General features: G+C 39.8%; 1 protein-coding gene and 2 non-coding genes across 5 annotated transcripts in view; all 3 read left to right on the top strand.

Annotated features, from left to right (window-relative positions):
* Nucleotides 1–248: 248 nt before the first annotated feature.
* The window catches only part of SF3B3 (splicing factor 3b subunit 3), a 49,363-nt gene continuing 26,827 nt past the window's right edge, over nucleotides 249–22,784 (top strand). For 2 of the 3 annotated variants that reach the window (XM_040443073.1, XM_040443070.1), the window contains exons 1-9: nucleotides 249–374; nucleotides 4,133–4,266; nucleotides 5,666–5,992; nucleotides 6,759–6,931; nucleotides 7,452–7,593; nucleotides 10,062–10,174; nucleotides 13,396–13,533; nucleotides 15,401–15,504; nucleotides 20,403–20,568. In XM_040443073.1, the coding sequence (XP_040299007.1) occupies nucleotides 4,197–4,266; nucleotides 5,666–5,992; nucleotides 6,759–6,931; nucleotides 7,452–7,593; nucleotides 10,062–10,174; nucleotides 13,396–13,533; nucleotides 15,401–15,504; nucleotides 20,403–20,568 (1,233 nt within the window). In that variant the 5' untranslated portion in view covers nucleotides 249–374; nucleotides 4,133–4,196. The remainder of the gene's footprint in view (nucleotides 375–4,132; nucleotides 4,267–5,665; nucleotides 5,993–6,758; nucleotides 6,932–7,451; nucleotides 7,594–10,061; nucleotides 10,175–13,395; nucleotides 13,534–15,400; nucleotides 15,505–20,402; nucleotides 20,569–22,784) is intronic. The other variant, XM_040443072.1, reaches the window with a different exon arrangement.
* On the top strand, nucleotides 6,299–6,378 carry LOC121010085 (small nucleolar RNA SNORD111). The gene has a single exon (XR_005781004.1). It is a non-coding gene; the product is annotated as a small nucleolar RNA SNORD111 (small nucleolar RNA).
* Nucleotides 13,065–13,156, top strand: LOC121010086 (small nucleolar RNA SNORD111). Its single transcript, XR_005781005.1, has one exon. It is a non-coding gene; the product is annotated as a small nucleolar RNA SNORD111 (small nucleolar RNA).

Raw genomic sequence — 22,784 nt, 5'->3', positions numbered from 1 at the left:
GGCCCCCTCCTCGTTTGCGCGCCAGGTCTTTTGGGCTGCCCACGAAATGCCCGATAGATTTATGGTTTGTTTTGTTTTTTAAGTCCACCTTAAAAGGTCTATTTTTTATAGTCTCCTGGGAAAAGTAACGGCCATAAGGTATGTTTAACTAATTTTTAATGCGGAGTCAAAGAAAGACAGAAACATAAAAAAAAAAAAAATTACTTATACATTCTTCAGGCGCCTGTTGGGGACTGTTTTACGTCGCGGGCCCGCTTTTAGGTCCCTGCTTTAAGAGCTAATGGCGGAGCCTGGCGGGTTGAAGTTGGCGGTGGCCTAGGCCTTGAAGGAATTCAGCATCTGTCGGATATCCACGCCATCCTTCCTGAGGCAGGGTAAAGAAGCAGCCTTCCGACTTCCCCGGGCTTGGGGAGGCAGAGAACGGCTATGTAGGAGGGTTAGCTGAACGTTTGGCAGAGGTCTTTAAAGCAGCCTAGGCCCGTAAGGTCCCGGCAAAGGACGAGGAGGAGGTGGAGGGGAACGCTTGCGTACGAAAATGGCTTTCAGGAGTCGTTTCCCACTTCCTTTTACAAGGGGGGAACGAAGCCTGGGTCAAAATAAGATTTCTAGAATTCGTCCTGCTTTTTGCCCCTGGAGGAGGTGTGAGCTGGGGCAAGACGGACGTAAAGGACACACTAACTGTAAGGTGGGACGACCCAGCGTGTTAAAAGCGTAAATAACGGGAACAGTTTTTGGAGCCAAGACCCTATTTGGAATTTGTGTTTTGGTAATGGGGTAACTGTTTCCTCCACTGATTTTCAGTTTTATCATGTATAAAGTGGGGGACAATAATATTTATTTTGAAGACATTGCGAGTTTCAATGCTGTGATGTACCTTTGGCGCAAGAAGAAATGGGGGCAGCAATCACAGGCTCAGCTTTTAGTAGTCAGAGACAGGAGATAGAAGTGGGGAAAATCACAAAACTTACCACATTTTGGCTGTTAGTGTGGTTCCTGGTATATAGTTGTTGTAGTTTTAGAATGAACTTCCTTCACAATGCAACTTCTGCTACTGATGAAAGAATAATTGGGGAACCTGAATCCAACCAGGTTTGGGGGAAATGAACTTCACAGACTAACGGATGTCATCAGTTATAAAGGAACTGGAAACTAAATTGAGTTCTTAAGGAGTTAGAATGTAGAGTTGGCTGGGGAACTTTTCAGGGCTTTTGGAAGGGGCCTGTACGCCCCCCCCCCCCTTTTTTAAATAGCATTTCTTTACATTTAGTATAGTCAATCCTGCAACATGGATCTTGTTGACAACATGATAGGGTTTCATTACAAATTTTGTTGATAACTGCAGTTTATGCAGAAATGACGTTTGAAATTTTATAACCACAGAGGATGCAAGAGAATAAATTTACTTTTGTTTGAGAATCACATTCACTTTTTTTCTTGTTTCTTTTTTTTAAATATGAAATTGACCACATTACTGCTTTTCAATTGAGAACAATTATAATCTATTCTTTGCTTCTTTTCCCTCAGACTTTAAGCTGAGAACAACTTTCCCTGGAACTTTTACAGTGTATATACGCCCTTCTGGGGATGTGGGTGTATGTCTGTGTCTGTTCGTTTTCACTATTTTGCTTCTTGTAGGTCATTTCCCCACTCTCTTTTTCCACTTTCCTTCTTCACTACCATCCTAGAAGAACATTAAAAATGTTCCTTAGTTTCAAGAAGGAAAATTTACATCTCTCAGGACCCATATCCAGAGTGGAGGATTTGATCCTTTCCTCTCAACCATTTCTGGGTTGGGCAAAAACCGTTTCTGTGACTATTATTTATGAGGACGCTTACTCATAATTTTCTTTTCTCATTTCACAAAATCAAATTTTTATGTTAATTACGTAGTGATTACATTGGATTTTTCAAGATCTCTTGCTTTTTGTCTGTAAATAATTGAAAAAATAACTTTTCTAGCAATAACTGCATAGCTGTAGTTTTAGGTAATTTTATGGTAAAGGTACATCAGTTTGCTTTTGCACTCTTTAGTCCTGTTGAATGAAAAGAATCCTTTTTTGTGACTGTACAGTCTTTTAGAGAGGTCTGAAATAACAGGAATTGAGTGTTTTAGTTTTTGATGGTGAATAGATTTAAATTTTAAATTCTAATCATCAAATATTGAGCTAGATAAGAGATGCAAATGGAGACTACAGTTAAGTTACCATTTTTATCTAGCCAAGGTCTGGTTGTGGGGAAATAGGGACTCAGATTTCTGGGGCTGTAGATCGGTAGAGTTTCTTTGAAAGGTAATTTGGCAATATCTATCCACATTTCAAATGTATGACTCTCTCAGTACTGCAGTTTCACTTACAGGGATTAATCTTAATTAAAAATTAAGATAGATTAAAGATTAAAGATATATGCATACACGTATAAATGACCTATAGAGGAGGGATTTTCTTGGCAGCAACGTTCATAATAGCAAGAGATTGGGAACTTGAATGTTTATCAGTAGGGTATTGTCTAAATGATCCTTATATACCCATTCAGTGGAATACTCCACAGCTGGAAAATAAAAATGAGAAAGCCTTTTGTTTACAGCTATCTCCAAGGTAAAGTAATAAAAAGTAAGTTGCAGGATAATGTGAGTGTACAATATATAGTGCCCAACCATTAGTTAGAAAGAAGAGAAAATAATAGTATTTTATTCTCACTTACAAATGCAGAAAATGTCTGGAAGGACATGATACATAAGTTAGTAAAACTGATTTTCCCAGGGGGGAGTACCGAACGGAGCTTTTTGCTGTGCTTTTTAAGAATTTTGATCCAAGTGCTTGTATAGCCTATGCAAAATAAATAAATGTAGAGGTGCTTAGTTTCTGTGACTGTAAAGGCAAATAGTGTTGTATTAATGGTACCGATTCCAGCGTTTTGTTAGTGGCTTGTTAGTCCCACTTGTTAGTGACCTCAGGCAGGTGATTTAATTTCTTAACCTCAATTTCCTCAGCTATGTAATTAGTGTAACAATGAGTTATTTATAGATTTCTTGTGAGATTAGAGACAAAAGTTTATAGCATAGTGCCTGGAATGTAGAATGCACTCCAGTTATAAATATGTTTGTCACTAGGCCTTACGCTCTGGGTTCTACCTTCATCCATAAGTTCTTATATAGAAAATTTTTTTTATTTAGCGTTTTATTATTACTATTTTTTTATTTTTTTAATTAAAAAATTTTTTTAACATTTATTTTTGAGAGAGAGACACAGAGTGTGAACGGGAGAGGGTGAGAGAGAGAAGGAGACACAGAATCCAAAGCAGGCTCCAGGCTCTAAGCTATCACAGTGCCCAGTGTGGGGCTCGAACTCATAAACTGTGAGATTAGACCTGAGCTGGTCTTAACCGACTGAGTCACCCAGGCTCCCCTATCATTTTTATTTTTGTTTTTATTTTATTTTTTAAATTTACATCCAAGTTACTTAGCATATAGCGCAACAATGATTTCAGGAGAAGATTCCTTAATGTCCCTTACCATTTAGCCCATCTCACCTCCCACAACCGCTTCCAGCAACCCTCAGTTTGTTCTCCATATTTAAGAGTCTCTTAGGTTTTGTCCCCCTCCCTGTTTTTATATTATTTTTGTTGCCCTTCCCTTATGTTCATCTGTTTTGTCTCTTAAAGTCCTCATATGAGTGAAGTCATGGGATATTTGACTTTTCTCTGAATGACTAATTTCACTTAGCATAGTACCCTCCAGTTCTACCCATGTAGTTGCAAATGGCAAGATCTCATTCTTTTTGATTGCCGAGTAATACTTCATTGTGTGTGTATGTGTATATATATATATATATATATGCCAGATCTTTATCCATTCATTGATCAGTGGACATTTGGGCTCTTTCCATACTTTGGCTATTGTTGATAGTGTGGCTATAAACACTGGGGTGCGTGTGCCCCTTAGAAACAGCTTACCTGTATCCCTTGGGTAAATGCCTAGTAGTGCAGTTGCTGGGTCATAGGGTAGTTCTATTTTTAGTTTTTTGAGGAACCTCTATACTGTTTGCCAGAGTGGCTGCACCAGTTTGCATTCTGCAGAAATGTTTGTTAAAACAAGTTTTCAAGCTGATATTTTTCTACTTTTATGTTCTCTTAGCTTGTTTTACTTGGTATAACAGGCCTGATTGTGGAGTTGTGACTGTCTCAGTGTTGCTGCCACCATGTTTCTATACAACTTGACCTTGCAGCGAGCCACTGGCATCAGCTTTGCCATTCATGGCAACTTCTCTGGTAAGATTTCCAGTTATTATCTTTATGAATTTAACATTTTCAATATTAACTGGTTTCATGTTTTAAATTCCTTGTTTATTTTTCAAATGTTTATTTTTGATGGGGGGGGAGTTTTGGGGGAGGGGCAGAGAGAGTGGGAGACAGAGGATCCAAAGTAGGCTCTGCACTGAGAGTGGAGAACCTGACACGGGGCTTGAACTCAGAAAACATGAGCTCATGACCTGAGCCGAAGTTGGACGCTTAACTGACTGAGCCATCCAGGTACCCCTCAAATTCCTTTTTTAAATTTAAAATTTTTTCCTGAAATATATTGTAGAAAATTTTTTCTTAAATCCTTAGACAACATCGTTTATATAATGTTGATAATCTCTAAAACAGTTTGAAGTACTTGATCTTATCCTATCCCCAAGGGACCTTTCGAAAGTAAGGTGGCCTGATAAGTGGTGTCCTTGAGCAAATGAGAATGGAGCAAACGGGATGGAAAGGAAGGCATTTAGGCGTTAGATAGTGAAGACCTGTACGAGGGCAGCAGGGACAGATATAAAGAGAAGGATATGAGTTTCTAGCCTGGGTGGCACAGAAAATTACAGTAATATTGATAACAGGTTAGTTGGGACCAGACAGGAGGTTTGGGAAGAAAGAATTTATTTATTTTCTATTTTGTTTATTTATTTACTTTGAGAGAGTGTACTTGAGTTGCAGGGTGAGGACGGGCAGAGAGAGGGAGAGAGAAAATCCCAAGCAGCCTCTGTGCTATCAGAACCTGACACAAGGACACAAGGACAGTGAGATAACGACCTGAGCTGAAATCAAGAGTCGGATGCTTAACCCGCTAAGCTATCCAGACGCCCCAGGAATTTAGTTATTTTAAACGTTCAGTTAAAAGTTGATGACAATATATCCCAATAGAATTATGTAGTAGGCAGGGAGAGATGGGTGCAAATTGGTGTTTGGAGATGTTGATTATGGTTATGAAAGCAAGGGAGTTTTCTAGGGGTGAGTTTAGAAATAAATGGTATATATTAGCAGTTTTAAAAGTTCTTTGAGGTCTGGATGGACCAGTTGGTTAAGTGTCTGACTCTTGATTTTGGCTTGGGTCATGACCCCAAGGTCGTGTGATTGAGGCCCTCATTGGGCTATGTGACAAGCATGGAGCCTGCTCAGGATTCTCCCTCTGCCCCTGTCCTCAACTTGTATGAGCTCTCTTTGGAAAAAAAATTTTTTTTCTTTGAAACTGCTTTTGTTAAATCATACCAATTCTAGAAATGAAATTGAATAAGAAAACTTAAAATACCAAGCCCCCAACTTACTCAATTTTTTGTCTTGAGTGGCATTTTGATCCATCCAGGTACTTTTTGGACTAGTTCTGATTGTGATCTTTATTGTTTTGGTGATCTAGGAACCAAACAACAGGAAATTGTTGTTTCCCGTGGGAAGATACTGGAGCTGCTTCGTCCCGACCCCAACACTGGCAAAGTACACACTCTACTAACTGTGGAAGTATTTGGTGTTATACGGTCACTCATGGCCTTTAGGCTGACGGGTGGCACCAAAGACTACATTGTGGTTGGCAGTGACTCAGGTCGGATTGTTATCCTGGAATATCAGCCATCTAAGAATATGTTTGAGAAAATTCACCAAGAAACCTTTGGCAAGAGTGGATGCCGCCGCATTGTTCCTGGCCAGTTCTTAGCTGTGGATCCCAAGGGGCGAGCTGTTATGATTAGTGAGTGACTTGCTCTTTTGAGCGCATCTCTGATTCTTACAGATGCTCAGTTTAGGATAACAATGCTGTGCTCTTGGCATTATGCCAATAAATTCCTTACCTGGGTAAAGTTTGGATCGTATTTCAGTTAATACCATGGTTTAAAGTTGCTTTTGCTTTTAAAAGAATGGGAAAAGTCTTAACATACCTTTTCTATTTCCTGTCTGGCTGGATTAGGTGTTTTTTCCATTTGTTTGTGTGTAGCCAAAAACCTATGATGAAACTAAATGATTTTACATTATTAGGAGTGAATATGGTTGCTTTCATCAGCCTGAAGTGATGATTCACATTCATGTCTCTTCTCTGATAAATATCTTGAAGAAAATTATGTGTATCTGATCAGGCCTCCAGAGGGCAACCCCCCCTGACAAGTTACAATACTTTAGATCTAACTCAGAGAATAAAGCCAGCAATTTTTATGAAGTTTTAGTTTCCCAGTATCGTTAAATCTCGGGCATGCTAAAAAGTTTTGAAGAGTTAGTGGATATTAAGGTCTGTATTAGTAAGGAGGGGGTATAAAATGCTGTTATTTATTTTACTGTGGTAGCAAAATCTTACGCTAAATATACTTATGTTAGAGTTATGTTATATAACTTACATAGTTATGTTAGAGTTAGTGCTGGCTACTAATGATTTTAAAGGAATAATTGTGATGTGAGTCTGGCTGTTGTGTAAGCCCCTCTTCATTTTCTGGAAATTTTATTTGTTTTGTCTCCTTTATCTACAGGTGCCATTGAAAAACAGAAATTGGTATATATCTTGAACAGAGATGCTGCAGCCCGGCTTACCATTTCATCTCCCTTGGAAGCCCACAAAGCGAACACTTTAGTATATCATGTGGTTGGAGTAGATGTAGGATTTGAAAATCCAATGTTTGCTTGTCTGGAAATGGATTATGAGGTAATGGGGACTTTGAATCCTTCCTCTCCTTCTCTCCCTCCTTTCCTCCCTCCTACCACCCTGCTTTGGGTTTCTTCACTCACCTCAGTGCTTTCCTGATTGGTTTCTTCATTGTGCATGTTTTATAATTCTGCTAACAGATATTTTCTGTTTTCCAAATGTCTTACTAAGATTCTTTGAAATGTTTCATAGCTCACCTAACTATATAATAATACCTTACCCTGATTTGAATAGTATCCCTATAAAAATGGTATTTATTGGAAAGAGTTGTCTAAAAAAGGAAGTGAAACTGTATGTGGGATGTTTTTTGCAGGGAGGTAGTGACAGGTGGGGCGTACCATTCTTTGCCTTGAATGGAAGGCAGTAGGGAGAACCCTTACACAGGAGACCCAGGTTCCTGTGTAAGCTCTGCCATTAACCTAGTAGTGTGAACGTTGGTAAACTGTTGTGGACCTCTGCTTCCCCATTTGTAGATGCAGGAATCCTGATGCCATGTTTGTGCTCATGTACTTCTCTATAGGAAGCAGACAATGATCCCACAGGGGAAGCAGCAGCTAATACCCAGCAGACGCTTACTTTCTATGAGTTAGACCTTGGTTTAAATCATGTGGTCCGAAAATACAGTGAACCTTTGGAGGAACATGGCAACTTTCTTATTACAGGTATTTTTGTCTCCGAGCTTCTCTGTACCTTTTTGCTTAGCACATTTTATGTACAAACTTAGGGGAATTTACTTAATGTAAGGGTTTGGAAACTGTAATTCATTTGTAATAAGTCTAAGTGCCTTGTCTCTGTTTTGGCGAGGTTAAAAGTTCAGAGTGGTTGACTCTTCTAATGGGGGTAAGGAAGAAAGGATGAGACAGCCCTCAGCCTGGAATATCGACTACTGTTAGGTGTGCTGATATTTTTGCTGTAGGTAGTCTTTCGCTCATTAAGAAAATTAAAACCTAATTCTTTGAAAAGACAAATGGACGAATCCAACAAGTTAAAATTGTATGTATGTGCATGAATTTGAAAACTTAGGTGAAACAGGAATATTTTTGAAAACAGTTACCAAATTGACCCAAGAAGAAATTAAGACACTTGAATAGACCATCCATTAAAGAAATTGGAGCAGTTGTCAAAGATCTTCCCCAAAAGATTTAAGGTCCAGAATTTTCAGAGACCTTAAATTTCTCCAGCGATTAGGAAAAAAAGAAACATTTGTATCACTCTATGAGCCTAAATATAACAAATACCAAAACTTGGGAAGGACAATAACAAAAAAAACTATATGCTAGTTATAAATGCCAAACCTAAGATTGTAGTAAATTGAAGTATGTGTTTTAAATGCATCATAGCTAAGTAAGATTTTTGTAGGAGTTCAGAGATACTCTATTAGAAAATCAGTATCAGGGGTGCCTGGCTGGCTCTGTCAGTGGAGCTCTTGATCTCGAGAGTTGTAAGTTTCAGTCCCATGTTGGGTGTAGACATTACTTAAAAATAAAATCTTAAAAAAAAAAAAAGAAAACATCAGTGTACCTTTAATTCATTATATTAAAAGACTAAAGGAAACGACTATTTTTGTGGTCAGCTAAGTTTCAGTAGGCTTGGGAAAGATCGTCATCCCACTCCTTTATGTTTTGAGTCATTTGCACTTGGCTTGATGTCTAATGTGATATATGTCTGTTGTTGGGGGAGGATTTTGGAGAATAATACAACATAGCACTTGTCTTTGAGCATTAAATCTTAGAGAGTATATGTTAAACAGAAGAACCTTGGAAAATAGATTATGCATCTCATTACGTGCTGTAACATTACCATGTTTTTTTGACAAGGGTTTGATTTGTTCAACAATGTTTTATTGAGTCTCTACAATCAATATGTGCGTAGTCTGTCTACTGGGACCTGGGACTGCAGTGGTGAAAAATTAGATGCGTTGTCTCCTTTATGCAAAATCGAGTTTAGTGAATATGTGTAACTAACAAAAAAATTGCCCGAGTATTTGCCAAATGCCAAGACAGGGTTGAGCAGAGAGAGGTCTCTAAACCAAGGAAAGAAAAGGAGTGTGTTAGAGAAATCTTCCTAGAGAAGTGCCCTCTGTGCTGAGACCTGAGGATTAGTTAGGAGTTAGCTAGGTATGAGGAAGGAGTTTCTGATGTGGACAAGATGCACAAAGGCCCACGTGCAGCAAAGAACATGGTTCATTCAAAAAACTGGAAGCTCATTGTGATTAGAGGTAGAGGTAGTTAGTGGTGGGGAGGTACCTACTAAGGATTTTATTTTATTTTTGTTTATTTGTTTATTTTTTAATGTTTTATTTTTTTAAGAAAGAGAGTGAGTGGGGGGAGGGACAGAGGATCCAAAGCAGGCTCTGTGCTGACAGGCTGACAGCAGCAAGCCCGATGAGGGGCTCAAACTCACGAACTGTGAGATCACGACCTGAGCCAAAGTTGGACGCTCAACTGACTGAGCCAATCACGTGCCCCTTATTTTATTTATTTTTGTGCTACTGAAGGATTTAAAGCCGGGGAATAAAACCTGTTAAAGGTGAGCATTTTGGAAAGATAACTTGCTTATGTTTTGGCTAATCAAATGGAGGATAAGACCGTAAGCTACATTAGGAAGCTGTTTCACTAACCCGAGAGATCGACAGCATGAGCAGCATGAACACTGCTAAGGAGGTAGAATCAATAGAGCTGTGGTTGGGAGAAAATGGAAGGGTGATGTCCAGGTTTCTGGTTCTATTGGTCAATAGTGGTATTCTCTTGAGTTGGAGAACCCAGGAGGTGGAACAGATTTGGGAAGGAATGCGAGTTTGTTTATGAATACGATGCATTTTTAAGCTGTTGTGGAATATCCATGTAAGAGTATACAGTTGGATTATAGGTCTGAAGATGAGAACTGAGTTTTGGGCTCCAAGCAAAAAATTTTAGATGCATTATCTGATACCTGGACAGGCTGAGATTGTCGAAACTGTGCTCCATCCTTGTCTTAGGCTAGTATCAGGGAAAACAAACCATTGAATGTTTCTCAGTCTCAGCTACTTGTACCTTCATCCGAGATGTGCTGAAGGAGAGAAGGAATTGAAAACGAAATTATAATTTGTGGTTATGTTAAATCATTCCTAAGTTCTGTTTTCTTCTGATAGTTCCCGGAGGGTCAGATGGTCCAAGTGGAGTGCTGATCTGCTCTGAAAACTATATCACCTATAAGAACTTTGGTGACCAACCAGATATCCGCTGTCCAATTCCCAGGAGACGGGTAAAAATTTTTGCCATAGGATAAGATATTTGTGTTTGTGAAATGAATTTATTTTTTATAATTATATTATAATCTTTTAGTTTATGTGTTAATCAAGTTTTAGTTTCTCTGTAAATCCTTTTTTCCCCCCCCAGTGTCTGTTTTTGAGAGAGACGGAGAGGGACAGCGCTAGCAGGGTAGGGCAGAGAGGGAGGGAGACCCAGAATCTGAAGCAGACTCCAGGCTCTGAGCTGTCAGCACAGAGCCCAATACGGGGCTGGAATCCACAAACTGTGAAATCATAACTTGAGCCGAAGTTGGACGCTCAACTGACTGAGGCACTCAGGTGCCCCTGTAAATCTTATTTTTAATAAAGCTGGTAAAGTATTTTAGTAAAAGCAAAACAAATTCTTTGAGAAAAGGAATTAAAAACACAGTTTCTAGGGGCGCCTGGGTGGGTCAGTTGGTTGAGCGTCTGCCTTTGGCTCAGGTCATGATTTCACAGTTCGTGAATTCAGGCCCCACATCGGGCTCTATGCTGTCAGTGCAGAGCCTGCTTTGGATCCTCTGTCCCCTTCTCTCTCTCCCCATCTCTTGCTCTCTGTCTCTCTTCAAAAATAAATAAACATTAAAAAAAAATTAAAAACATAAAAAACACAGTTTCTATTTCAGAACAGTCTGGATGTTATCAGTTTGAAATTCTTGCAAATTTCTGGTTTGAAGACGCCAGACATATTTATCGGAGATAGATTGTTTTCCATTGCTTGTCTTTTTTCCTTGCGTTCCAACAGAGGAAATTTCAAAGAATAGAACAGTGAATCTCTGCTTTTTATGTAGAGGAAAAAGATTCCCCAATTTAAAATTATACTATATTTAGCTTTTCTCTCGTATGATACAGCTACTACATACTTCTTAAAACTAACAATTTAATAAGTTGCAGTCGTCGTGACACTTTAAGAATCTCCTAAGATGTAGTTCCTAAAAACAAATTTTGCCACATAACCACACTACCAAGGTCATGCTCAAGAATTACTATTTTGTGTAATACAGTTATGTAGAGTTCATATGCCTATTTCTCTCATTGTCCACAAAAGTTCCCTTGTATCTACCTTTACTGTCTTTTAGGTTATTTTGCCTCACCTTTGTTTGCTTTTAATCTTTTATTATATTGACATTTTTTTAAGAGTCTAGGCTAATTTTCTTGAAGTTTGTCTCATTTTTTTCTGTATGGTTAGATCCTTGTTAATATTTTTGATAGAATTATTACATAAGCAGTGACACATTTCCCACTATATCGCATTAGGGGCACATAATGTTAGTTTGACTCCTTGGTGATGTTAAATTGATCACTTTAAGGTAGTGTCCATCTGGGCTTCTTAATTGTGAAGGTACCTTTTCCTTTTTGTAGTTGGTGTGGAATCTGCTGGTGAATTTTGAGACTGTAAATATTCTTTTCCCCAGCATCTTTTCACACAATGCTTTTCCTCTCAGGTCAGTTACTACATTGGTGGTTGAAAATGGTGTTTTATTAATTTTATTTATTTATTAAAATGTTTATTTTGAGAGAGAGAGTGAGCAGGGGAGGGGCAGAGAGAGAGAATCCCAAGCAGGCTTCATGCTCAGCACGGAGCCTGATGCAGGGCTCCCAAGACCCTGGGATCATGACCTGACTTGAAATCAAGAGTCTGATGCTCAACTGACTGATCCACCCAGGCGCCCCAAGCGGAGTGGATTGTGGAGCCTGCTTGGGATTCTCTTTTTTCTCTCATTCACTCTCTCCCTCGTGACCTCTCCCCTGCTCGCTCTTTTGCTTTCTCTAAAAAAAGAAAAAGGAGTTGGACACTTAACCAACCGGGCCACCCAGGCATCCTGAAAATGGTGTTTTACTGATTTTAATCTCAGTAGTTTACTGTGGAAATTATTAATTACTAAGTATATGCACAAGTAAAGTGTAATGAACTTCTGTGTATCCAGCTTCAGCTAATTTTGTTTGATCTTTGCTTTCTCAAGCTCTTCTTTCACCCTTGGTTTTATATCTTTTTTTTTTTTTCAACGTTTATTTATTTTTGGGACAGAGAGAGACAGAGCATGAACGGGGGAGGGTCAGAGAGAGAGGGAGACACAGAATCGGAAACAGGCTCCAGGCTCTGAGCCATCAGCCCAGAGCCTGACGCGGGGCTCGAACTCACGGACCGCGAGATCGTGACCTGGCTGAAGTCGGATGCTTAACCGAGTGCGCCACCCAGGCGCCCCTATATCTTTTTGATTTTTTTTTTAACTTTTTTTTAATTTATTTTTGAGACAGAGACAGAGCATGAACGGGGGAGGGGCAGAGAGAGAGGGAGACACAGAATCGGAAGCAGGCTCCAGGCTCTGAGCCATCAGCCCAGAGCCCGACGTGGGGCTCGAACTCACAGACCGTGAGATCCTGACCTGAGCCGAAGTCGGACGCTTAACCGACTGAGCCACCCAGGCGCCCCTGATATATTTTTAAAATTAACATTTTTAAAATTTATATCCAAATTAGCATATAACTTTTTGACATTAATTTATAGGACCTGGGATTAAGCCTTGTAGGTCTTAGTTGATCTGATATATGATACCTGAGTAGGAGTCCATAAATCTTAGAAAATCTGAGAAGAAATCTATCAAGATAAATTATTGGTAAGGGGTGGTGAGTAATTTGATTTGGTTGATGAGACATTTGTTGAGCACTTAACTGCTAGGCACTGTACTTGGGTTTGGGACTGCAAAGAAGTATAAAACATGTTTTGCCCTTGAACAGCCGACTCAGTGAGGGAAATAGAAAATGTTGGAAACATGAAAAAAAAAATCTAAAATCATAGTCAAGGAGCTGCCTTAGGAAGTTGGTGTAGAATAGTGCTGAGTGGACATGTAGGAGATTTCTTCATAGCCTAAAATGATGACTCTTTAAATTTCATGTCTTTTTTCTGACATTTTTCTCTGGAGAAAGTTCTTGATGTTGCTCATTTATTCAGGATGTAGAGTGAAATTGTGGCTGCTTTTTTGTACAGAGGCTTTGTCATATATTTATAGTAGATAAGAATTTTTAGCTATTGTGTTTTACTTTTTGGCTGGCAGGCTGTTCTGGGTCAAAGCTTGTGTAGAGAGGCTCCAGGTACCTGTAGACGTTGAGTGGCCTGTATTATGGTAAGGTGCTAAATTCCCTATATAAGAAGTACTCATTTCTAAGTTGTTGGTTCTGTGTTTGACTTTGCTAGAATGACCTGGATGACCCTGAAAGAGGAATGATTTTTGTCTGCTCTGCCACCCATAAGACCAAATCGATGTTCTTCTTTTTGGCCCAAACTGAGCAGGGAGATATCTTCAAGATCACTTTGGAGACAGATGAAGATATGGTAAGCAGATCATGGAGGGAGAAGGAAAAAATGAAAAAATCCTTTTGCTAGGTTTAGTTTATTTAAAAAAAAATTTTTTTTTAAAAAAATTTTTTTTTTTTTTCAACGTTTATTTATTTTTTGGGACAGAGAGAGACAGAGCATGAACGGGGGAAGGGCAGAGAGAGAGGGAGACACAGAATGGGAAACAGGCTCCAGGCTCTGAGCCATCAGCCCAGAGCCCGACGCGGGGCTCGAACTCACAGACTGCGAGATCGTGACCTGGCTGAAGTCGGACGCTTAACCGACTGCGCCACCCAGGCGCCCCTAAAAAAATTTTTTTTAATGTTTATTTTTTATTTTTATTTTTTTAACATTTATTTTTGAGAGACAGAGCACACAAGTGGGGGGGGGGGGGCAGAGAGACAAATAGACATGGAATCTGAAGCAGGCTCCAGGCTCTGAGCTGTTAGCACAGAGCCCAGTGTGGGGCTGGAACCCACAAACCGCGAGATCATGACCTGAGCTGAAGTCGGAGGCTTAACTGACTGAGCCACCACCCAAGCACCCCTTTTAATGTTTAATTTTTGAGACCGCATGAGAGCATGTGTGCAACAGTGTGAGTGGGGGAGGGCAGAGGGAGAGAGCGAGAGAGAGGGAGGGAGACACAGAATCTCAAATAGGCTCCAGGCCCTGAGCTGTCAGCACAGAGCCCAACACAGGACTCGAACCCCTGAACCGTGAGATCATGACCTGAGCTGAAGTTGGACGCTTAACCAATTGAACCATCTAGGTGCCCCTTGCTACACTAATTTTAATATATTTAAATAACCTTATTTCAAAAGGTGATATTTAAAGAAAAATTTTTTTAGGTTTATTTATTTTTATAGAGGGGAAGGGGTAGAGAGGGAGAGAGAGAATCCTAAGCAGCCTCTGCCAGCGCAGAGCCTGATGCAGGGCTTGAACCCACAAACTGACATTACCACCTGAGTCAAAATGAAGAGTCAGATACTTTTTTTTTTTTTTTAATATATGAAATTTATCGTCAAATTGGTTTCCATACAACACCCAGTGCTCATCCCAAAAGGTGCCCTCCTCAATACCCATCACCCACCCTCCCCTCCCTCCCACCCCCCATCAACCCTCAGTTTGTTCTCAGTTTTTAACAGTCGAAGAGTCAGATACTTAACTGACTGAGCCAGGCAGGTGCCCCTGAAAAACTGATATTTCTGTGTACATTTAAGGTTTATACAGTTTTTATGTACCATTTGTTCTTTAATACTACTTTGAGATAGGACAAATAATACTTTACACGTTAATAAAATGGAAACAGAATGACTTAAAAAGTGGTTGTGTAAGGTATCAAAGCTTTTTAAATTTGGATTGGGTATATGAATGTAGGTTTTCTCCTCTAGTTAACAGATACCTGGTCTCGTAATCTCAAATAATATGAGATCAAGTAATGCCACTTCTAGTGAGTAATGAGAACGCTCTCCCTGTCTCCTGAAAATTGGTAATACACATGAACTGTTACTGTTTTTATCCTATGGCAGAGTTCTGTGAACAGCTGTGCAGTTTTTTATATATGTTTAGCTCAGGAATTGGCATATTTTGTTGTAGAGGCCCAGTAGTAAACATCATCAGCTTATATGGGCCACGTAGTCTCTGTCTCAACAACTCAACCCTGCCATTGTGGCACAGAAGCATTCATAGGAAGTGTGTAAATAGGCATGGCTGGTCCTGGGCTTAGTTTGCTAACCCCTGGTTTAGATACTAAGTATGATATTTTACTTGCTACTCTGCTTATGCTATCTTACAATACTGGGCTACCTTCTGTGGCCTAGCTTCACTTGCCTACACAGTAGAATCTCTTTTTTTTCCATTCCAGGTTACTGAGATTCGGCTCAAGTATTTTGATACTGTGCCTGTTGCTGCTGCCATGTGTGTGCTTAAAACAGGCTTCCTTTTTGTAGCATCAGAATTTGGAAATCAGTGAGTAATCTTTTTATTACCCTAGTTTATCCTGGTTACTATAAAAGTTGGGAGGAGGGAGATGTGGCTTCAAGGGCACAGAGCTTTCTACAAAACTTTCTTCAAAAGTTTTGCCTTCCTTTTCCTCCTTTATGTTCTTTTTTAATTTTAATTTTTATTTATTATTTTTTTTTTGGTTATTTTCCCCACTTCAGTTGCTTCCTTTAAGCAGTACCTGTTGGTAGCTGCAAAAATAGCTTCAGAAGTGATCTTCTCTGAGCTTTTTGCTGGACATTTCACTCAATATTTATGGAACTAACTTAACATGTCCCGCCAGTACTTCACTTGTACAAATCTAAAGTTGAAGCTCATCATTACCCACAGCTGCTCAGCCACATCAGTGACCTTCCCAGCCTCGGTTTTCTGTTAATGACTAATGGACCAGTTGTAGCAACTTGAGTGTAAAATCTCAATTTTTGTAGTTTATAGTCTAAACTAGTTCACTAGTTTACTTACTACATTTTATTGTCTTTCCTGTAAAACTTCAGCCTTTGCAGTCATCTTATTAAGCAGCTAAGACATAACCCTGATGAAATCCTTTCCCTTATTCCTGTGTTATAATGTTTGATGACTTTTTATTGCCAAGTGGATAAAGTCTGAGCTCTAGCCTTGAATTTAAAGCCAGTCAGTATCTAAGTCTCCAAATTACTTACACAAGATAAGATACCATGGGTTTGCCAGTATCTGCTCACAGCATCAGTGCAAACCACTTACCTGATGATATTTGCTTGTAATTAAAATGAAGGTGTATCTAGGATTCTAGGATTCTGTGCCATTTCAGCCTTGTCTCTGACTGTTCTTCCTTTCTTAGACATGCTTCTTACTTATACTCACGGACTTTATTCCAGCTGTTGATTAACTCACTTTCCTTGTTTATACCGCTTGTCTCACTTTTCATATTTAGCCTGTTTGGTGTATTTTCATCCACTTAAATCCTACTTTTCCAGAATAATAGTAATTCCTTGATATAATCGAATAGCTAGTCAGTATTTAAATTTCTCCATTGTCTCAATATTTTTTAGTATTTTTTTAATGTTTATTTATTTTGAGAGAGAAGGAGCATGAGTGCGGGGGGGAGGGGGGGTAGAGAGAGAGAGAGAGAGAGAGAGAGACAAAGAGAGAGAGAGAATCCTAAGCTGGCTCAGCACTGTTAGCACAGAGTCCGAAGCAGGGCTTGAAATCACGAGCTGTGAGATTATGACCTGAGCCTGAATCAAGAGTCAGACACTTAACCAAGTGAGCCACCCCAGGTGCCCCCCATGCCTCAATATTTTAAAAGTTGAATCGTATACACTAGGATTGAGCAAGGTCCGTACATTGCAATTGGTACATGGAAAACATTTTTAGTGGCTGCATATTTTTTTTTTCAACGTTTATTTATTTTTGGGACAGAGAGAGACAGAGCATGAACGGGGGAGGGGCAGAGAGAGAGGGAGACACAGAATCAGAAACAGGCTCCAGGCTCTGAGCCATCAGCCCAGAGCCCGATGCGGGGCTCGAACTCACGGACCGCGAGATCGTGACCTGGCTGAAGTCGGACGCTCAACCGACTGCGCCACCCAGGCGCCCCAGTGGCTGCATATTTTAAGGCCATGCCCCGTATTGGTATTTAGGTTTGTACTTTTGCTATCATAAATAGTGCTGTAGTGAACATTGTAGTTGTATCTTTGTGTGTTAGCTGAATGCAACCATAGTTTAAATTCATAAGTGTGGGATGAAATTTTGATAATGCTAAATTGTCCTCACAAAGGTGACATCAGTTTACATTCCCACCAACAGTGTATATGACAGACTTATTTATTTATTTATTTTTTCTTCATGACAGTTCATAAGCTCTTGAAAATCCCTGAGAAGACTAGGAGTTCGATCAGTAGAAAATGGGCACAGGATTTGAACATGCCTTTACAGTAAAAAAAAATACGTGTGGTCTAGAAGTATAATATATAGGAAGATTTCAAACTCATTTGTAATTGAAGGGATGCCAATCATATTTGAAGTCTTTTTCTCACCTAGCAGATTGGCAAACATTAAAAACTTAGATAGTAATTTGTCTTGATAAGATTTTGGATGGAAATAATAGTTGGATGCAGAAGGTATTATTTTCTTGCCCCATTACCTTATGCAGATAGTGTGTTTGCTAAGGGTATATATCCTGATTGTCTATTAATTGGATTTAGGGAGGCTCCTGGATGGCTCAGCTGGTTAAGCCCAACTTTTGCTCAGGTCACGATCTCATGGCTCATGAATTTGCCCCCCCTGCCCCCCATGTCCGCCTCTGTGCCAAAAGCTCAGAGCCTGGATCCTGCTTTGGATTCTGTGTATCCCTCTCTGTTCCTCCCCCGCTCGCTCTCTCTCTGTCTCTCTCAAAAATAAATATTAAAAAAAAAAAAAAAATTTAGGAATAATACAGTCATTCTTTTTATTCTGAAGAATGGTAGTTAAAATTTATCCAGCACTTGTCTGTATATATCAGGCACTGTTCTAAATTGTTTTTCTTAATGTCTTGGTTTGAGTTCTCCTGCAAGCAGAGCCTTAGACAGAGACATGGGTGCAGGTAGATTATTGGGGAGCAGTTGCAGGAAACAGGAGTTAAGGGATCAGTGGAGAGAGAGAGGGAAAGAGGAAAAGCCTACATAAGAGTGTGTTACTGAGATTCCTGTTGTGGGCAGTAGTAACTTGCTCCCATCAAGACCTGCTCCCATCAGACAAGCAGAATGCATCTGAGAATTGCTCACCTGAAGGTTAACAGCAATACCATTTTTCTCTTTGGGTCTGAAATTCAGTCACCTCTTGGGGCAGAGAGTGGAAAGATGGCAGTGTACAAGTAGATGCTTGTTAGAGTGAGATGCATTTGAGCTTGTGAGAAATTATCCATTGCTGCTGGAGCTGAAGTCTGCAACACTCAAAAAAATGCTGATTTGGGGTATCAGAAACATGTGCTATGGGTATTAATCATAAAGCAGCCTATTTATCAAACAGTATTTACTGTGTTCTAAATAAGCACTTTGTAAATGTTAATACAGTACATAACTTTTCCAGTGAGACCGTGCCATTATCCCATTTATACTTTGGGGAACTGGGTCACAGAATTTGTCAAATTTGTGAATTTGTGAAAGAAATTGATCACATACCTAAGTCCCAGATGATCTGATTCCAGAGTTCCTGCTCTAAAGCACAACACCATAGTTACAGAAGCTGCTTTGCCAAGATTTGGCCAAAGCAGCCTTTTCCTGTGATGGAGGTAGTGAGCCCATCCTTCTGGTTACCTGGTAATTACTAGGCACTGAAGGTATCTTTGACAAGTGGCTTTCATTATCTGTGTATACACATCTTGCTTGAGGAAGGAATTTATATTAACTTTTATATGTTTATCTTCTCAGTGCTTTTGTAGATTGTTCAAGGATAATAACCCTGTTTGGTTTTTTTTTAAATTTAGTATAGAATCTGATGTGTTTACCAAAAGTGTTTAAATGCTGAGGTTTATTTGAACATTTCTTGAGTACCTTATATATTTCAGATGCTGATTTAGTCATTTTATCTTCTAAAAAGCTACGCTTGATACTTTTTTTTTTTTTAACATTTGTTTATTTTTGAGAGAGAGAGAGACAGCATGAGCAGGGGAGGGGCAGATAGAGAGAGGGAGACACAGAAGTCGAAGCGGGCTCCAGGCTCTTGAGCTGTCAGCACAGATCCCGATGTGGGGCTCGAACTCACAAACCGCGAGGTTCTGAGCCGAAGTCGGACGCTTAATCGACTGAGCCACCCAGGTGCCCCTCCCTTGATATTGTTTAAAGTGCTCTGTATTGGGGCGCCTGGGTGGCGCAGTCAGTTAAGCATCCGACTTCAGCCAGGTCACGATCTCGCGGTCCATGAGTTCGAGCCCCGCGTCAGGCTCTGGGCTGATGGCTCAGAGCCTGGAGCCTGTTTCTGATTCTGTGTCTCCCTCTCTTTCTGCCCCTCCCCCGTTCATGCTCTGTCTCTCTCTGTCCCAAAAATAAATAAACGAAAAAAAAAAATTAAAAAAAAAAAATAAAGTGCTCTGTATTGAAGGTCCTGGTATATTAAACATGACCAATAGTTTGGTTTCTTTTTTAAATTGAGTTTCTTCCCAAAAGCTAAGTGCACACTCAGCATATGATGGTATATTTTTTTTAAGTAAGTTTTACACCCAACATGGGGCTTGAACTCACAGCTTTAAGATTAAGAGTTGCATGCTCTACCATCTGAGTCAGCCAGGCACTTCTTGAATTCAGCAGTCTTTATTTCTTTATACCGTTCTAGTCTTTTTTTTTTTTAGTTAAAAAATTATTTATTTATTTATTTATTTTGAGAAAGAGCGAAAGAGTGAGCAGGGGAAGGGCAGAGAGAAAGAGAGAGAGAATCCCAAGCAGGTTCCATGCTGTCAGCACGAGCCTAATATGGGGCTTGAACTTATGAACTGTGAAATCATGACCTGAGATGAAACCAAGAGTCAGATGCTTAACTGACTGAGCCACCCAGACACCCTTTAATTTTTTTTTTTTTTTAATGATTATTTTCGAGAGAGAGATGGAACGTGAGCTGGGGAGGGGCAGAGAGAGAGGGAGACAGAGTCTCTGAAGCAGGCTCCAGGCTCTGAGCTGTCAGCATAGAGTCTGACGTGGGGCTTAGACTCAAGAACAGCGAGATCACAACCTGAGTCACCAGGTGCCCCTATCCCATTCTCTTCTAAGAAAGAAGACCCCACTCAAACAGATGCTGACTCGATGTGCATGTTAGAATTTTGATAGGTAATTGTAAAGTCCTTTGTGAGGATTATATTTATGGCAAACACTATCTTTAGAAAGTGTTTAACTAAAGTCTTCTTTTCTTCTCCCTAGTTACTTATATCAAATTGCACATCTTGGAGATGATGATGAAGAGCCTGAGTTTTCATCTGCCATGCCTCTGGAAGAAGGAGACACGTTCTTCTTCCAGCCAAGACCACTTAAAAACCTTGTGCTGGTCGATGAGTTGGACAGCCTCTCTCCCATTTTGTTTTGCCAGGTGTGGGTCTTTCCAGTCTCTTCCACAATGAGCAGTGCCAGCCAGATGTTTCTGAATATGAATGAGTTTAAGGTTTTTTTTTTTTTTTTTTTTAAATTTTATTTTTAAGATTTATTTATTTTTGAAAGACAGAGAGACAGAGCATGAATGGGGAGGGTCAGAGAGAGAGAGGGAGACACAGAATCTGAAACAGGCTCCAGGCTCTGTGCTGTCAGCACAGAACCTGGCGTGGGGCTTGAACTCATGGACCATGAGATGATGACCTGAGCCGAAGTCAGACGCTTAACCAACTTAGCCACCCAGGCGCCCCATGTTTTTTTTTTTTTTTTTAATTAAGTTTTTTATTTATTTTGAGAGCACAAGTGGGGCAGGGGCAGAGAGGGAGACAGTCCTAAGTAAGGTCTGCACCATCAGTGTGGAGCTTGACGCATGGCTGGAACTCAGAACTATGAACCAGAATCATGACCTGAACAGAAACCAAGAGTTAGATGCTTAACCGACTGAGCCACCGCAGGCACCCCTAAATGAGTTTAAAGTTTTAACTCCAGTTAAATTAAGACCTGGTCTAAGATTGAGGCACGGCAGCATGTCTGAGAAATCACAAGAGTGTAAGGTTGAACCATTTAAAGGTGGATATTGGGGAACTAAAATCCATTACATAAATCCTTAGGCTTTTAATTTTAAATATATAACTCATGTTCAATCTAAAAATCCAAGCTATACAAAAGGTGAATGGTAAAATTCCTACCCCTAATCTTATTTTCAACTTTCTATCCACTGAGGATGCTGCTGGTAACAACTTCTTAGGATTGCTTCCAGGCATTTTCCCCGTATCAGTGCATGTGCATGTATTTGTTTGGGTTATGTTTTTTTAATCCTAATAGGCTTATATACTTCAGTGTTCTGAAATTGACTTTTTGTCACTTAATAGTCTATGAATAACTCTTATCTTATTATTTTTTTTTTTTGTAAGTTTATTTATTTTGAGAGAGAGAGAGCCTGAGCAGGGGAGGGGCAGAGAGAGAGAGGGAAAGAGAGAGAATTGTAAGCAGGCTCTACACTGCCAGTGCAGAGCCTGATGGCGGGGCTCAATCCCACGAACCACAAGATCATGACCTGAGCCGGAACCAAGAGTTGGACACTTAACTGACTGAGCCACCCAGGCACCCCTGTCTCTTATTTTAACACTCAATTTCTTCTTAAAAATCTCTAGAGACATTAGGATCAGTCAGTAACAGAACTTCTTAAAATACACCCTCAAAGGAGGAACCCAAGGTGGCCTAGGATGGGGACTCTGTCCCCTGCTGATGGTGCACTGTTGTAGCAGGAATTTTGTTATGCATTTGTGTCCTGGATTGCTGGGGTTTGAGTGAACATTAGGCGCCACCCTACCTTGTCGGGTTGATCACACTTCTAATAGAGGTTTGCTCGTTGTATGCTGCAGAAACAAGTCTGTTCAGTCACTATTCCTGGTAAAATTAACTATTCTGAAATTAACTGCTTTTGTTCTTTCTTTTTGAGAAAGGATTAGCCCTGAGGCAATAGATAATAAATGAAATCCTAATTAAATTATGAGTGATTTTTTTTCCCGTTTCATTGTAATTTGAGGAAATAATAGTGTAAATAGTTTGTAGATACGATAAAATTTATAGACAGTTCAGGTATCTACAGCAGAGCTATGGGTATTTTGTGCCATGTATATCCTTACTAGTCTGGTGAGGCAAATGGATCTCTTCTCTGAGTACTGTTTTTAAATGCATATAGTAATAAACATAAGATATAGCCAATAGAGCAAAATATTAAGTTGTGAAGAAGTAGTATATGTGCTTCCTTGTCAAGGCTTTAAATAACAAGATGGTGCATTTGAAATAGGTAAGTTAATTTATTTCAGTGAGAGATCAGTGTGAAGGCTGTATGCGCTCAACATATCTTTGTCCATGTTACAGTAAAGCTGTACTGCCTTCTAGACAAGAATTTTCATTTGAACTGGCCAGTTTGACAAAACTACAGTACAAATGATTGACCTCTTTGTGTATTGACCAACAAATGTACTGGAAAGCAGCTGGATATCTGGGATACCAACACATAGCTTTCCCATCTGGTGGCTGAGCAGTCAGATGCAGTTACCCCGTAGTTGGTCAGCTACATCATAGGAGCATCTGTAGATAGAGTAACTTTGATAATATATAGTCTAACAGATTTAGACTTTTTTTTTT

The sequence above is a fragment of the Herpailurus yagouaroundi genome, unplaced genomic scaffold (assembly GCF_014898765.1).
Source record: "Herpailurus yagouaroundi ecotype Mexico unplaced genomic scaffold, PumYag 190, whole genome shotgun sequence".
Taxonomy (NCBI): Eukaryota; Metazoa; Chordata; class Mammalia; order Carnivora; family Felidae; genus Herpailurus; species Herpailurus yagouaroundi.
This window is presented reverse-complemented; position numbering and strand designations above follow the sequence as displayed.